Genomic DNA, 14,577 nt, shown 5'->3' on the forward strand with positions numbered 1-14,577 from the left:
GTAATGTAATACTCACTGTGACCTGTGTGACCTCCTGTTAGTCTGTAGGAAAAAAACAAAAAAAGTCAACTTGAATGAGGTCGTGCGCTTATTCCATCATAACCTGATGTATTTTTCTTTTTATGTATTCAAGTATTTTTATTTTTGTGACCGTAGCTGTTATTTTCTCGTCTGCATCAAAGTCTGAAACTTTTGTATTAATCTTTAAAAAGGTTCATAAGTCTTAGTCTCAGATTATCTAGGAACATAAAGCTGATAGCAGAGAATATTCAGAAAGGGCCTTTTTTAAATCATTAACTCACGTTCATATTAATAAAGCCGACCTTTGACCTGCAGTTAGATATAAAGTAAATGTATCACGCCCTGTGAGTCGATGAGTAACAGCATGCACAAAGAAGAAAATGATAACGTTTGAAACAAGTGAACATTGACCACAGAGTAGATAACATCCACTGTATACAGATAAACACAGACTTCTTGTTACCTTGTTTAATTTGAACAGAGGCAAACTCATCAAGTAAAGCCTCTAAGCTTGGTGGGAGCAAATATTAGAGTAACCTGACCTCTCAGAGTTCTCGTATATGCAAATCTGGAGGTTTATTTATGACCTCAGCAGTGATGGTCAGGGCTACTCGACATTGCTGTTGGATGTGCATGCAGATGCAGTTAAGCATGTATTTGATGACACAGCGACCAGGTGTTTTATCAGGACAGGTGAACACAAATGTGTCTGTACACACCGCAAAACAACTCAGAGCTCAGAAGCTTACAAAGGGCCCAATATGTGACTGTGGAGACAGCAGAGCAATTTTCAAACTTTATTTACAAGTTTAAGCAAAGGAATAAACTTGGTGAGGGATTCAGGGCTTGATGTTTGAACACGACTCGTAGTGTGGAGATCTAAAGCTGTAACTGTGGACAGAGGAGTGGGTGATTATTGTGGGTATGAAACTTCTCCAGGCTTGAATGAATTTGAAAGAGGAATATGACTCATGTTGCAGGCAGAGTTGGCGACACTTTGAGGAGCAGCTGAAGGTCCGGGTGAGCTGAAGAGAGCGATGCTGAGCTGACCTGAGTTAAAAGAGATCCAGTGCAAAACAGTGGCAAGAGGGCAGCCAGGTGCCATACTGAAATCCTTCCCAGGAGTCAGAGTGTGAAACAGGTGGTGTGATCAGAGAGCTGTAGCACAAGAAAAGCAAGGTGGGTACATAGACTTAGACTAGAAGCATGTAGCATGAGAGACATTTACCAATGTGGGTAAAGTGACAAACAAGCAATGAAGACGCTGGTCTTAAATATTCTCAGTAGATTGCGCTAGATTAACTCCAGGTAAGTTGGGCAGGTGAGGAGATGACAGCTCCGCCCAGGGGCGGGCACAGGAGAATCTGGAGCTCAGTGGAAAACTACCAGCAGCTCACTCGGACTATCACACTTAGATGGTTTAAATGTCAAAATCTGAATACAAAATAAAAGTATAATGAAAGGTTTAATCTTTCCCTGTGTGTGGGAAACTGAACACGGCACACATGGGACAGGACAAATATCAAAATAAAATAAGAAGTAATACACACAAACGCCCTGAGACTCCAAAACCCCACAAAGGAGGGGTGGTGAGGGTGGGGGTGGTTTTTGGCAGGGGTCTCAAACTCCAGTCCTCGCGGGCCTGTGTCCTGAAACTTTTGTGTCCCTGCTGCAACACACCTGAATAACATTAAAGACTCTCTAGAACCTGACTACATGCTGAGATGGAATAGGCTTCCATGATCCATCATAGCAGATGGTTCGCAATAATTGGAATGAGGACAGACCCAGAGTCTAGATGCTGGTGGTGCTGGACACAAAGATGGAGGCTCGGACGACGCTCCGAATGACAAAGGTGAAGCGGAGACTGGGAGGAAGCGTGCTGCATAAATGAGTTTGAAAGGAAGACTGAAAGACGAGAACAGATATTTAAAGCACACAGAACAGAATCTGACCGGCTTGCAGAAGGTGAGCAAGAAAATTGGATGGATGGATGACAGAATTAAATCTGAAAACATGGAAAAGTAGAAGTGATGTAAAGAATAGACTTGTGTAATAAGCATGAAGACTTAAAGAAACCCAGTCACCTCCTTTCCAAGCTCCTTAGTCTACCATGAACTGGATGACTGAGAACTTAGACAGACATAAAGAACAGACGAGCAGCCCAAACACCAGGAAAGCTGACAGATGAGTGATTACAGAGTTTGATTGAATCTTTATCGAACTCCAGAGTGATTGCTGACACACACATGTTACTCAATCAACAACTTCTCTGGCAGACAGGTACAGATATTACTGCGATGGTTTGATTATTCACCTTGCTGGATTGAAATTTCCCCAGAGACACATCTAACCACACTCAGTCACACTTTGCAATAATAATGTTTTTGATCTGAATGAATAAAATCTGAACCATGTGACCAGAGATGGCAGAGGGAAGCAAACTTTCAGGATGGTGTTAAATTATTTCCCCAAAGGAAAGGATGAGAAGATTTAGAATATTTACTGAAACTACTGAAACATTCAAGATTTACTAGGAAGCATTAAATGCACTGAAAACTTGTGAACTACGATCAAACCAGCACTGAAACCTTAAAAGTGAACAACAGCCTGAAATGTACTCTCTGCCCAACATGTTCTCACTCCCAAAGCGTAACATACTCCGCTATGTGACAAATCGTCTGTATGTTATGCTTTTGGCCACCCAACACTTTCCTATGTTACGCGTTCAGAAACAGGAGGAAACATGAGAACAGTTTGTACTGAATCTACACATGTACATTTATTTTACTTTCCCATCATGAATCACTTTGGAAAACACTATCTTAACACAGTTGTGGTTAAAGTTAGCGATTATGGTTATAATTAGGGTTAAGGCTGGAATACACGTGTTACCACCAGGAGCATCAACCTATTGGATTCCATCCACACGTATCATAGGGACACGGAAGGTAACATTTTGCGTTCTCATGGGACACCTCGGGACCTGTTCTCATGAGCATGCTCTGTTCTGCAACATTTTAAATGCAGTCACGCTTCTGAAGACAGAAGATTTTGCTCACTTTGTTGTGAATATTTAGAACATTGTTCTTTTTTTCTTTTCAACTCCACAGTGAGTTCTGCAGCTGAATGACAGCATGGCAGCAGCTTTTGGTGAGTCTTACTTTGTCACACTTACATGCAGTACCTGTGGGTTACCTCCCTCTACAAGCACCGTTTGACAGTAATTTGTTTCTTGGTTTCTCCTTGTTGCTGAAATCTGAAATTTGTCTGATTGGAGAATAAACGATGTGACTACAGGTGAATATTTTACAGCAGGTCTCATCTGAGTGTCTTTGCTGAACCAGGCTGGATGCTGTGTTGCATGTAACATGCTTTAACAATGCATTTAACCAATAACATTTGTCAGAATGTATTTTCTGAAAATTAAAAGTCACATTTAATAATCTTTCAAAGTAAACTTTGTTTCCTCTGCTATATACAGTTCAGTACATACAGAGACGAGACGACAGTTTCCCAGAACTAATGTGATCTGTTCATGCAGCTGTTGACATTAAAAGTGCTTTGTTCCATCTGATGTAGTCATTGCAGGATAACACGTCTCAGTGCATCAACTACTACTAATAATAATAAAAGAAGAGTTATTTCTTTATCTTTGCAGGACCACAAGACACTTTTCCCAGACGTCGCAGGAAGAGCTTCGAATTTCTGCCACCCTACAGTGAGTGAAAAGTGAAGAAAACTATTTTATGTAAACTTTTGGGGGTCATTTCTGGGAGAGGTTACAGCATATCAAATGTCTCCTTAACTTCATGTTAACAGATCAAACATTCAGGATGCCAGTGCTTGTTTATGTAGCTCTATGCCACAGACATGAAGTTGGTGCAATTTTCAAAAGAGACTGTAGGAAAGAAAACTGTGCTGAACAAGGAAAAAAAATAGGTCTTCAGATTATGACACTGTGGATTTAAAACTGAGCTTTTATCAGAGGGTACATTTATTTATTGTCACAGTGGTGGATCGGACTCGGGCGCAGACTGAGAGAACACGGTTCAAAGTTCTTTATTAACCACACTGGTGCGCTATATACACATGAAGGGGGGGGTAGCCCAGGGTTCCGGGGGTCAACAGGTTGGGGAAAATACACGCCTTCATACTGGCTCCGCTCCTCGTCCACACAATCAGCTCCACTCTCACTCACGGTGTCCAGGGTTCACAATGCGGGCAGGTCCAGAGAAACCTATTTACAGAGATGAGGATTAATCACCAGCTGGCCATCCACGAGCCAGGGGGGCGGCGGGGGCCTGGAAGGAGGGCATAATGGGCTGGAGAGCACTGGCTTGACCTGAGAGACATGGAATACATCATGAATATATTGCGTGGCAGTTTCAGTCGGACAGATGCAGGGTTGATTATAGCACTGATTTCAAATGGGCCAATGAAGTTGGGGGAGAGTTTCTTAGATTCGGCACGTATCGACTGGAGACCCATACCTTCTGCCCCACCACATACTCAGGGGCGGCTGTCTGGTGGCGATCCGCGAGTGCTTTATTACGTTCCTCGGTCCGGAGTAACGCTGCCTGAGTGGCCCGCCAGGCCCTGCGACACCTGCTACACCTGCGAAGATGATGTTGGACAGAAGGAACAGTATGCTCACCGTCAACTTTGGGAAACAGAGGTGGTTGGTATCCTAAAAGACACTTTGAAGGGTGACACACCAGATGCAGAGGATGTGTGACTGTTGTGAGCATACCCTATCCATGGCAGGTGTTCGCTCCAGATGGCCTGATTATGAGAGGTGACACAGCGGAGGGCTGTGTCAAATCTTCATTGATGCGCTCCGTTTGGCCGTTGCTTTGTGGGTCGAAGCTGGAGGAGAGGCTGACCTTGGGTCCTATGGTAGAGCAAAACTCTTCCACACCCGCCACATGAACTGAGGGCCCCGGTCCAAGACAATGTCCTCAGGGATGCCATGGAGCCGGTCAACAATGGTCATTATTGTAGTGTTACCTGCAGATTGCAGCAGACCAGTGACAAAATCCAGAAAGATGTGGGACCAAGGTCGCCCAGGTGTGGTGAGTGGCTGCAGATGTCCAGATGGGTGTTGACTGGAGTACTTATATTGAACACAAGTGATGCAGGCAGTTACATACTCCCGTGAGTCTTTGATGGTGGGCCACCAGAAATACCTTTGCAGGATTGCAGTAGTGCGGTTAACTCCCGGATGGCAGGAGAAACGGGCTGTGTGAACCCACTGGAGCACTCAGAATCGGACAGCCACCAGAACAAAGAGTCGATCGGGGGGGCCTGCTCCGGGATCAGGATTGGTCTCTTGCGCCTCCTGGATGAGCTCTTCAATCTCCCACGTAACGGCTCCGATAATACAGGAAGCGGGCAGAACAGATCCAGGGTCGGATTCCTATCCAACTAAGGCAAATTGCCAGGATAGAGCGTCTGGTTTAACGTTTTGGGAGCCTGGCCTGTAAGTGATAGTGAAATTAAACTGGGTGAAAAACAAAGCCCACCTGGCCTGCCGTGAGTTGAGTCGCTTCGCCGAGCGGATGTACTCTAGGTTTTTATGATCAGTCCATACGATAAACTGCTGTGCGGCCCCTCCAGCCAGTCTCTCCACTCCTCTAGAGCAAGTTTTATGGCCAGCAGTTTGCGATCTCCAATGTCATAATTCTTCTCGGCTGGGGCGAGTCGACAAGAGAAAAAGGTACAGGGGTGGAGCTTACCCTCAAACCATTGAGAAAGCACGGCCCCGACTCTGATGCATCCATCTCCACCATGAACCGCTGGGTTAGGTCCGGCTGGCTGTTAGCTCTTTGTACAGTAAAGTTACTGTGGGATACAAATAATATCAGGCTGATCCTGCCACTAATTGTTCCCCCAGTCCAAACCACAGACAAACAGTATCCCACAGTTGTTTATGAACCCATTTTGCACAGAGGAATTTTTTGAAAAACAAATTATTGTTAGCAATGCTGAATATTATTGCACAGGAAAAAAAAACAACTACATGTAAAATAATTACACCGTGACGCCTCTGTGGAGGGACAGTAACTACGTGTGTGTATGCAAGCGTGTAAAAACTGAAGATAGTCAAAAACGCCGTTTACGTGTGGGCGAGAGGTCCAAACGCATAGAAAAAGCTGCGTTTTCAAAAATACACGTGTAGGTGTTGGCGATGTGTAAAAGAGTTAGCAGGGGGGGTAGACCAGGGTTCTGGGGGTCAGCAGGTTGGGAAACACACGCCTTCGTACTGGCTCCGCTCTCCACACTGCAGGTTACCTGATGTAATGTTTTTCAGCTACAAAGAAACATGGTCTGACTCCTACCAACTATATAAAGAGTAACTGAAGGTTAAATGCAGCTAAGATGTCCTGTTTTAAACCACACCTCCACGCCGCTGCTCTCAGCCACCATCGCTCTGGCAGCAAGAGCGCTAGAGTCAGAGCAGGGGAGAGGCGAGCTGGAACAAACCATTATGGGAGGGATCTATACTTTTGTTGTTAAAATGTTACATCTCAATCAAGTACTGTATGCTTTTTATATTTTTAGTAGTGTGTCACACAAACAGCAAATAATGTCAAAAAAGTAAGAAATCTTTGGGGGTGCTTTGATTCATTCAGCACCCCCCAAAAATGGGCTAAAATCACTCCTGATCTCCACACAAGCAGCTCCACTCTCACCCACGGTGTCCAGGGGTCACAATGAGGGCAGAGCCAGAAATACCTATTTACAGAGACGAGGATTAATCCAAGGAAAGCACGGGTCAACAGAATCGCAATGAAGCCAGGCAATACTAACGAGAGTTACTCAATATTCCAGCGACAAGTAGCTCAGAGCCCCCGCCTTAAGAAGAGTCAGAGATCAAACTGCAAATCACCGGTGATCAGATGCAGGTGCGTATCCCAAGGGCGGGAGCCTAATCTGAGCTCCGCCCAGGCAGACAGACGAGAGAGAGAGAGCAAGGAGAGCAAAACAACAAACACTTGTGGCCACATTGGGCTGGCCGGGGAGACACATTTTTCAGCTCTCAAACTTTATGTAGTATTCTCACATGTGAATATATATTTATGGCTCAGTAATGATCCATAAATACTAGAAAAAATAACACATATTTAAACAAACTGACAATTTTTGCGCATTTTTCAATAATTACAACTCAGTGGTTACAAGTGGAAAATGATTAAAATTAGATTAATTAAAACCTATGATATAATGTTGTTTCTGCTTGTATTAACTTTGAAAGATTCTTTGTTCAGTGTTTGTGTTTGCTGTCGTTTCAGTGTCTGAGCTCAGAGCTGTCCTGCTGGGGAACAGCTGGTCTGAGAGGAGCTCAGTGGGAAACTTTATACTGAGAGAGAACAAGTTCAACCCTGAGGAAGAACTGGACCGATGTGTGAGAGTCAGTGGACACATTCAAGGGAAAGAAATATTTCTCATCAACACTCCAGATCTGCTTCATCCAAACATCTCAGTGGAGAAATTAAAGGAACATGTGAACAACTGTGTGAGGCTCTCTGATCCTGGACCTCATGTGTTCCTGCTGGTTCTACAGCCTGAAGACTTCACTGAGCATCAAAAAACGAGACTCTGCAGAGTCCTGAACTTCTTCAGTGATCATTCCTTTGATCATTCACTGGTTCTGATATCACCACCCAGAGAGAGGCGTCTGGGTTTATGGCATAGTGTTATGTATCATACACCTATACAGGAAATGATCAGACGATGTAAAAACAAGTCACTGCAGCTTGAAAACCTCAACATTCGGGAGTTACTAGAAAACATGGAACGCATTGTAGAAATGAACAATGGAACACATGTGACCTGTCAGCACACCAGCGCTGAACAAAGAAAAGAAGCTCCTGTTACTCTGAATGATCCTCAGCCTGTTGGTAAGTAAAAAACCCCAAACTCTATCTGTAGATATTTTAACATAAAGACACTTTCTAAAGTGCTCAGAAGGAACGATCCACCAAGAACATGAAGCAGCATTTACTGAAGATGGAAAAAGTGAAGAAAGACCAAAAGGCTTTTAGGATCAGTCAGACTGTCTGAGAGTAATTTCCTGTTTGTATCTTTGCTCCTTTACAGGATGTAGACTCTGCATTTTGCTGTTTGGAGGAAACTCAGCAAAGAAGACAGAACTCTGTAACTTTATTGTGAAGAAAAACTACGATTTTTCAGGATTTTCTCCAGACAGACAAGTTTTCCATGGAGAGTGGAGAGGAAAACCTTTAACAGTAGTGAAAACTCCCGACTTCTTAAGTCCATCTCTGAAAGCAGCGAGAGAAGAGATGAAGAGCTGTGTGAGTCTCTGTCCTCCTGGACCAAATGTTCTGCTGCTGATGGTGAAACCTTCTGATTTCACTGTGCAGAGCAGAAAAACTCTCAGTTTGACCCTGAGTGTGTTTAATGGAGATGCCTTTAAACACTCAATGGTCATCATCACAGATGAGGAGGAGATGGGACGTTCAGTTAATTCTCTACTTAGAGATTGTGAAGGTAGACACTACAACATGTTTGAAAATGATCATCGACAGTTGATGGAGAAGATTGAGAACATCGTGCATGAGAACAAAGGAAAATTCCTCACAGTCACTGAAGAGACCATCAGACCAAAGTCTGAAGACATCAAACCACCTGAAGGGATCAAAAGAATAGAATCACAACTCATCAAACCATCTTTAAACCTGGTTCTGTGTGGGAGGAGAGGAGCAGGGAAGACGTCAGCAGCCAAGGCCATTTTAGGTCAGACTGAGCTTCATTCAGCCTCCAACTCATCAGAGTGTGTTAAACATCAGGGAGAGGTGTGTGGACGTTGGGTTTCCCTGGTGGAGCTGCCTGCCTTGTATGGAAAACCTCAGGAGGCAGTGATGGAGGAATCACTCAGGTGTATCTCCCTCTGTGATCCTGAGGGTGTCCATGCCTTCATCCTGGTCCTACCTGTGGCTCCCCTCACTGATGAAGACAAGGGAGAGTTAGTGACCATCCAGGACACATTCAGCTCTCGAGTCAATGACTTCACCATGATTCTGTTCACTGTCAAGTCAGATCCTACAAATCCAGCTGTTTTAAACTTTGTAAGACAAGACAAGGACATTCAGAAGCTCTGTCAGACTCATAGAGAACAATTAGTTGTTCTCAACATCGAAGAAAAGCGAATGATTGCAAAGCTTCTGCATGAAGTGGATAAGATGAAAGCTGAAGGATCCAAGTGCTTCACAAAAGAAATGTTCACCAAAGCTCAAATGGAGAAGGTAACAAGACTTAAAGCTGAACTTCAGGAAGTTGAACGCAGGAGTGTGGCTTCATCTGATGATGCACATCAAAGTGAACAGTCCATCAGGATGGTGCTGCTCGGAAAAACTGGCAGTGGAAAAAGTGCAACTGCAAACACCATTTTGGGCAAAAAGGTGTTTTTATCTAAAATCAGTCAGATTTCTGTGACCAGAGAATGTCAGAAAGCAGCAGGAGAGATTGATGGACGTCCTGTTGTTGTGGTCGACACCCCCGGCTTGTTTGACACGACTCTGTCCAGTTATGAAGTTCGACAGGAGCTTCTGAACTGTATCAGCATATTGTCTCCTGGACCTCACGTGTTCTTACTGGTGCTGCAGATCGGTCGATTTACAGAGGAGGAGAAAGAAACTGTGAAAAAGATCAAAGAGATTTTTGGAAAGAAGTCAGGAAACTTCATCATTGTTACCTTCACCAGAGGAGATGAGCTTGAAGACACATCCATTGAAAGTTACATAGAAGAAGACTGTTCTGATTTTGTAAAAACTCTGATTAAAGACTTTGGAGGCAGATACCACGTCTTCAACAACAAAGATCCAAAAAACCGTAGACAAGTGTCAGACCTGCTGATGAAAATTGAAGCCATGTTGAAAGACAATGGTGGCAGATACTACACCACTGAGATGTTCCAAGAGGCTGAGGCAGCGATACAGAAGAAAGTGGAGAGGATACTGAAAGAGAAGGATGAAGACATGATGAGAGAGAGGGAGGAGCTTAAAAGGAAACATGAAGAAGAAATGCAAAAAATAAAAAGAGAAATGGAAGAACAGATCTCTAAATTTGAATCTGAGAAAGAGCAGAGTATGAAACAACTCAAACAGATGGAGGAACGCATTAACCAGGAGCGAGAAGCGAGAGAGAGAGAACAGAAAATCAGAGAAGATGAGGAGAGAAAGAAGAAAGAACAGGAAGAAACTCAACGAGAACAATGGAAACAAAAACTGGAAACTTTGGAGAAGCAAATAGAATCTGAATCAAAGGAAGAGCTCATCAGAGAGCTGGAGCAAAACAGAGAAGAAATGAGACGAGAGAGAGAGGCCTGGGAGATGGAAAGGAAAGACTGGTGGGACAATAAGTATAAAGAAAGTAAACAGAGACGAGAAGCAGAAGAAGTGAAAATTAAAAAGCTGACAGAAAAATATGAAAAGGAAAAAGAAGATTATCACAGAAGAATAAAAGATGACAGTGTCAGAATAGAACAGGAGGAAAGAAAAAGAAGAGAATTAGAGAATGACAACAAGAAAAAAATGAGACAAATGAAGCAGAAACATGAAGACGAGGCCAGAAATCAAGCTGAAGACATCAATGACTTCAAAGAGAAATACACCAGTGACTTTGAATCTCTGATAGAGAAATATAATGATGAGATAAGGGATCTGAAGGAAACGTATAAGATGTTGGTGCAAAGGCATGAGAAACACAAACATGAGTATTCTCATTTGCACAAGGTCTCCAGTGACAAAGAAGAAAGACTGAAGAAAGAATTGGAGGAAATGCAGAAAAAGCATGAAGAAGAAATTAACAAATATAAACAAAAGCATAAATGCATCATAGCCTGATGACTTTAAACAGTGCAGCAGTAAAACAGAGAAGAACACATGAGTTTCATACCAGTGTTTGAAAGTGAACATAAAATAAAACATGGAACATCACAAAGGACCTACAGTTGCCTCAGACCAGAGAGCGAGTGATAGAGAGAGCACCACTTTTGTTTGTTTGTTTTTTCAATTAACAAAGCAGCAAAATGCAAAATCGCTGCTGAAATCTGTCATTTTTAATTTTTAGACTCTGGAAAGGCAGCAGTGTCAGCAAGACACCAACATTAGTGTTTATTATTAGAGCCATATTTTTACACTGAGTGTTTTTACTATTGTGCCCAGCAGGTGGTGCTCTCATAAGAGGACATTAATCTTCTCCTTTTGAAAGTAAAAGTAATTCAAAGTAATTCACCAAATTATTGTCTGTTTATGATTTCCACTGCAAACCTGGAAATACTGAACAGTCTACAGATGATGTATTTGAAATATTAAGTGTATGATTTGTATTATATGAGCCACAAACATTTTATGGCAGGATTAAAAACATAATAATAATTTCTGATCTGTTCTTTGCAAGTTTTATTAATTTAAATAAGAAGAAAAATAGTTGTGAAAAATTTACTTTGTAAACAATAAGATAACATACATTTAGATATAAAATTGGTAAATATCAAAATACATGCACATAATAATTATGGATATTGAGGGTTTAAAAAACTTATATGATGTTACTACATTATTTTCTAATGTGTCTTTGTAAGCATTTATTTGAGCGCTGTGTTTATATAAAGTTTGATACAATTATTTAAGGGGTAGGAAATGTTTTATTGACTTTTATTGACTTATGAACAGTTTTACTCTGATTTTATTGGTGGATACTATACACGTGCAGTGCCATAGTTCCCATATGGAAATTCAGAGTGAATATAAAAAAGTTGCTGGTCATTACGTAAGAATGTTTTATAAAAATAAAATGTCCTTCTATTAATGTATCATGTGTAGTCTGATTACTGGAAAGTTGGGAACATATATGGATATATGGCAGACTTTCTTTATAAATAACCTAAAAGGGCTAAAATGTTGTTCTTCAGTTTTGTTGGATCAGGTTACAGAAGCATAGAGCTGCCACCCAAGCAAAAGAAAAATAGAGGTATATCACATTATAACATGAAAACTTGTTCTAACAATATATTTTTCACGTTTGAACAACATAAAAATTATATTGTTAGAATGTGATAATCACATTGTTTGAACAGTAAAGTTTTTTACGTTATAGCATATCTTTTATTGTTCAAACACGTTATATTTGTTTGCCTGGCTCGTTTATCTGAATTCATTAACTTCTATTTTGTGCTTGGACTGAGGCATGGGGAGATCTTGCTGTTATTGACCAGCTTGGACAGTACTGTGATAAGCATGCGGACACGTAGAAGAAACCTAAAACGCATGGGACTGTACAGGAGAAAGAGTCCGATCCGACTGAGGTGGCAGGATTTCTTATTGATCAACTGGAGGGACATGGAAGGGTCCATGGATATAAACTACACCACCTGAACTGCATTCAGGCAGGTTATGTTGTCACGCAGAGTACTGTGAGACATTTACCGAAATATCTTGATATGGGGTTGAGAGAAAGACAGACAGAGAGAGGATAAAAAGTTGGCTTTAACAGCCATCATGCTTGTAAACCAGGCTTATTATCATTGTGTTCAGAATAGGAAAAAAAAAATCATATTTCATTGGCCAGAAACATAAAATCAGGCTGACTTAAACAATTCACGTTAAATAATTAATAATTTTCCCCAATATTATGCATCTACCACTGTTATTCTTGTTGTTGGGTATTTTTGATAAACTCTATTGTTCTGACTGATACGGTGCTCTTGGGTGACATGTTGAGCCAAAAGAAATGTGTTTTTGTGCTGATATAAGATAAATATTAAATATTTAACAGGAAGAGCTGCAGCAAGTTACACATCTGTGGAACACCCACATAATATGAGGAAGCAGAAATGCAGTTGCTCCATGTTAGGGGTGGTTTTGTTGATCCATTTTCCGATCAAAATCAATTCTTTAAAGTCCTGAATTGATTTTTAAATATAAATCTATTTTGCCCAGAATCTCAGGTTGAACCTCATAAATTTCAACAACCACCAAACAGCTAAAACAGTAAATGAGAGCAGGTACACAGATTCTGCACAATGACGTAAACACAGAGCGTGCACGTGCCGACGGATCATAATGTAATGCTGGGCATACACTGTGATTTTTGAGCTGATTTTTCAGTCGTGCAACCGTTTTGGTGATCGGCCCGAATTTCGCCTTCATCGTGAGTCATGCATCGTGTAGTATACATGGGGTAACGAGAAGTGATTAATAAAATTAATTAATAAAAAAGATATAAGATAATTATTGTTATTTTTTTGGGTTTTCTGTTTCAAGGTCATAGCAAATTAATTTCTCAATATATGTAACCAAATCCATGTACTCCAGTGAAAAATCAAAATTAAACCAGGTCCTTGTCATTTACAAGTCCCACAGCCCGTTCTCACTCCCGACACGTAAAATACTGACGATTTGTCACGTCCCTTAACCCTTGTGCTCCCCTTCGGGGCAGCCCCAGACCCCGGGGGTCCCAAAGTACCCCACCCTCAGTAGAGACAGGTGAATGAAAATGAAAAAAACAGAACGATCATTTGGGGTCGGAGAGTGCCCCAGAGCGATTCTAATGGGTCCGTCAGGGGATCGGGAAAGAAAACATAGGACTTGGGGGCCACGCACAGAAGCTGCTGCGGCAGCGTGGGGGTCATTGACATCCCAGTACATGAAAATGAAGCATAATCATCATCATAATAATAATAATAATAATAATAATAATAATAATAATAATAATAATAATAAGAAGAAGAAGAAGACAACACACAGACGCTTCTGAGTTTTATTTTATTTTATTTGAAATTACACTCACGATACAACTGAGGCAATCTGGAAAGCCATACCATTTAGGGACATGCGCAATAGGGGGAAGGGGGGCTGTATTTTTGATTACAATATCAACAAACTGTCCGTGTTTCAGGTGCTCGGAGCTGTACGGCGCCTCCGGTGGCTGTGAATACATGATCAGGAGACGTTGAATGGAAGGAATGAAACGCGGCGTGAGGAGTCTTTTCCTGATGCTGTAATAATGTTCAGCGTAAGTCATCCTCCAAGTGTCACAGCGGGATGAAACGGACACACGCGCAGGCTCTGAGTTGGGAAACACAAGAATCTTTATTACAGCACACCAGGCGATCTATTTACAGAGGTGAGGGGGAAGCCGGGCTCCGGGGGTCCACACACAAAGGGAAAAGACACTGAAAGTCCACACGCACTCCGTCCACTCCTCACGCTCCTCACGCTCCTCTCCACACTCCACAGAAAACACGATGACGTACTCCACTCCTCGCACACTCAATCACTCAGGAAACACAGGGGTTGGTCCAGGGAATGCGGGTCGGCAACGGTCCAAGTAACTTGACCAACACTGTCGACGAGTAAAGAAGACGCCCAACCGTCAAGCTCGGCGTCTTGCCGCTCGCCCGCCTCTGTCACACTCAGCGTCGGACAGTATCTCTCCCTCTTCCGAGAACAAACGAGACAATCGCCTTCTATTGAAAATACTAGAAAGGGGGACTTATTTTTTTTGTTGTTGTTTTATAGCGACTTCATA

General features: G+C 42.2%; 1 protein-coding gene across 1 annotated transcript; it reads left to right on the forward strand.

Annotated features, from left to right (window-relative positions):
• Positions 1–1,044: 1,044 nt before the first annotated feature.
• Positions 1,045–11,802, forward strand: LOC147318083 (uncharacterized). Its single transcript, XM_086257730.1, has 5 exons — positions 1,045–1,200; positions 3,135–3,174; positions 3,683–3,742; positions 7,317–7,925; positions 8,125–11,802. The coding sequence occupies exons 2-5, from the start codon at positions 3,159–3,161 to the stop codon at positions 10,887–10,889; spliced, it is 3,450 nt and encodes a 1,149-aa protein (XP_086113856.1). The 5' UTR covers positions 1,045–1,200; positions 3,135–3,158; the 3' UTR covers positions 10,890–11,802.
• The last annotated feature ends 2,775 nt before the right edge of the window (positions 11,803–14,577 follow it).

The sequence above is a fragment of the Aulonocara sp. 'chitande type north' Nkhata Bay genome, linkage group LG12 (genome assembly GCF_057382095.1).
Source record: "Aulonocara sp. 'chitande type north' Nkhata Bay isolate Kocher_YH1m ecotype deep benthic linkage group LG12, A_spYH_male_GT1.1, whole genome shotgun sequence".
Lineage (NCBI taxonomy): Eukaryota > Metazoa > Chordata > Actinopteri > Cichliformes > Cichlidae > Aulonocara > Aulonocara sp. 'chitande type north' Nkhata Bay.

Coding starts and splice junctions, on each gene's coding strand:
- LOC147318083 (XM_086257730.1), top strand. Junction 3,743..7,316: donor CGAATTTCTGCCACCCTACA/GTGAGTGAAAAG, acceptor CTGTCGTTTCAG/TGTCTGAGCTCAGAGCTGTC. Junction 7,926..8,124: donor GAATGATCCTCAGCCTGTTG/GTAAGTAAAAAA, acceptor GCTCCTTTACAG/GATGTAGACTCTGCATTTTG.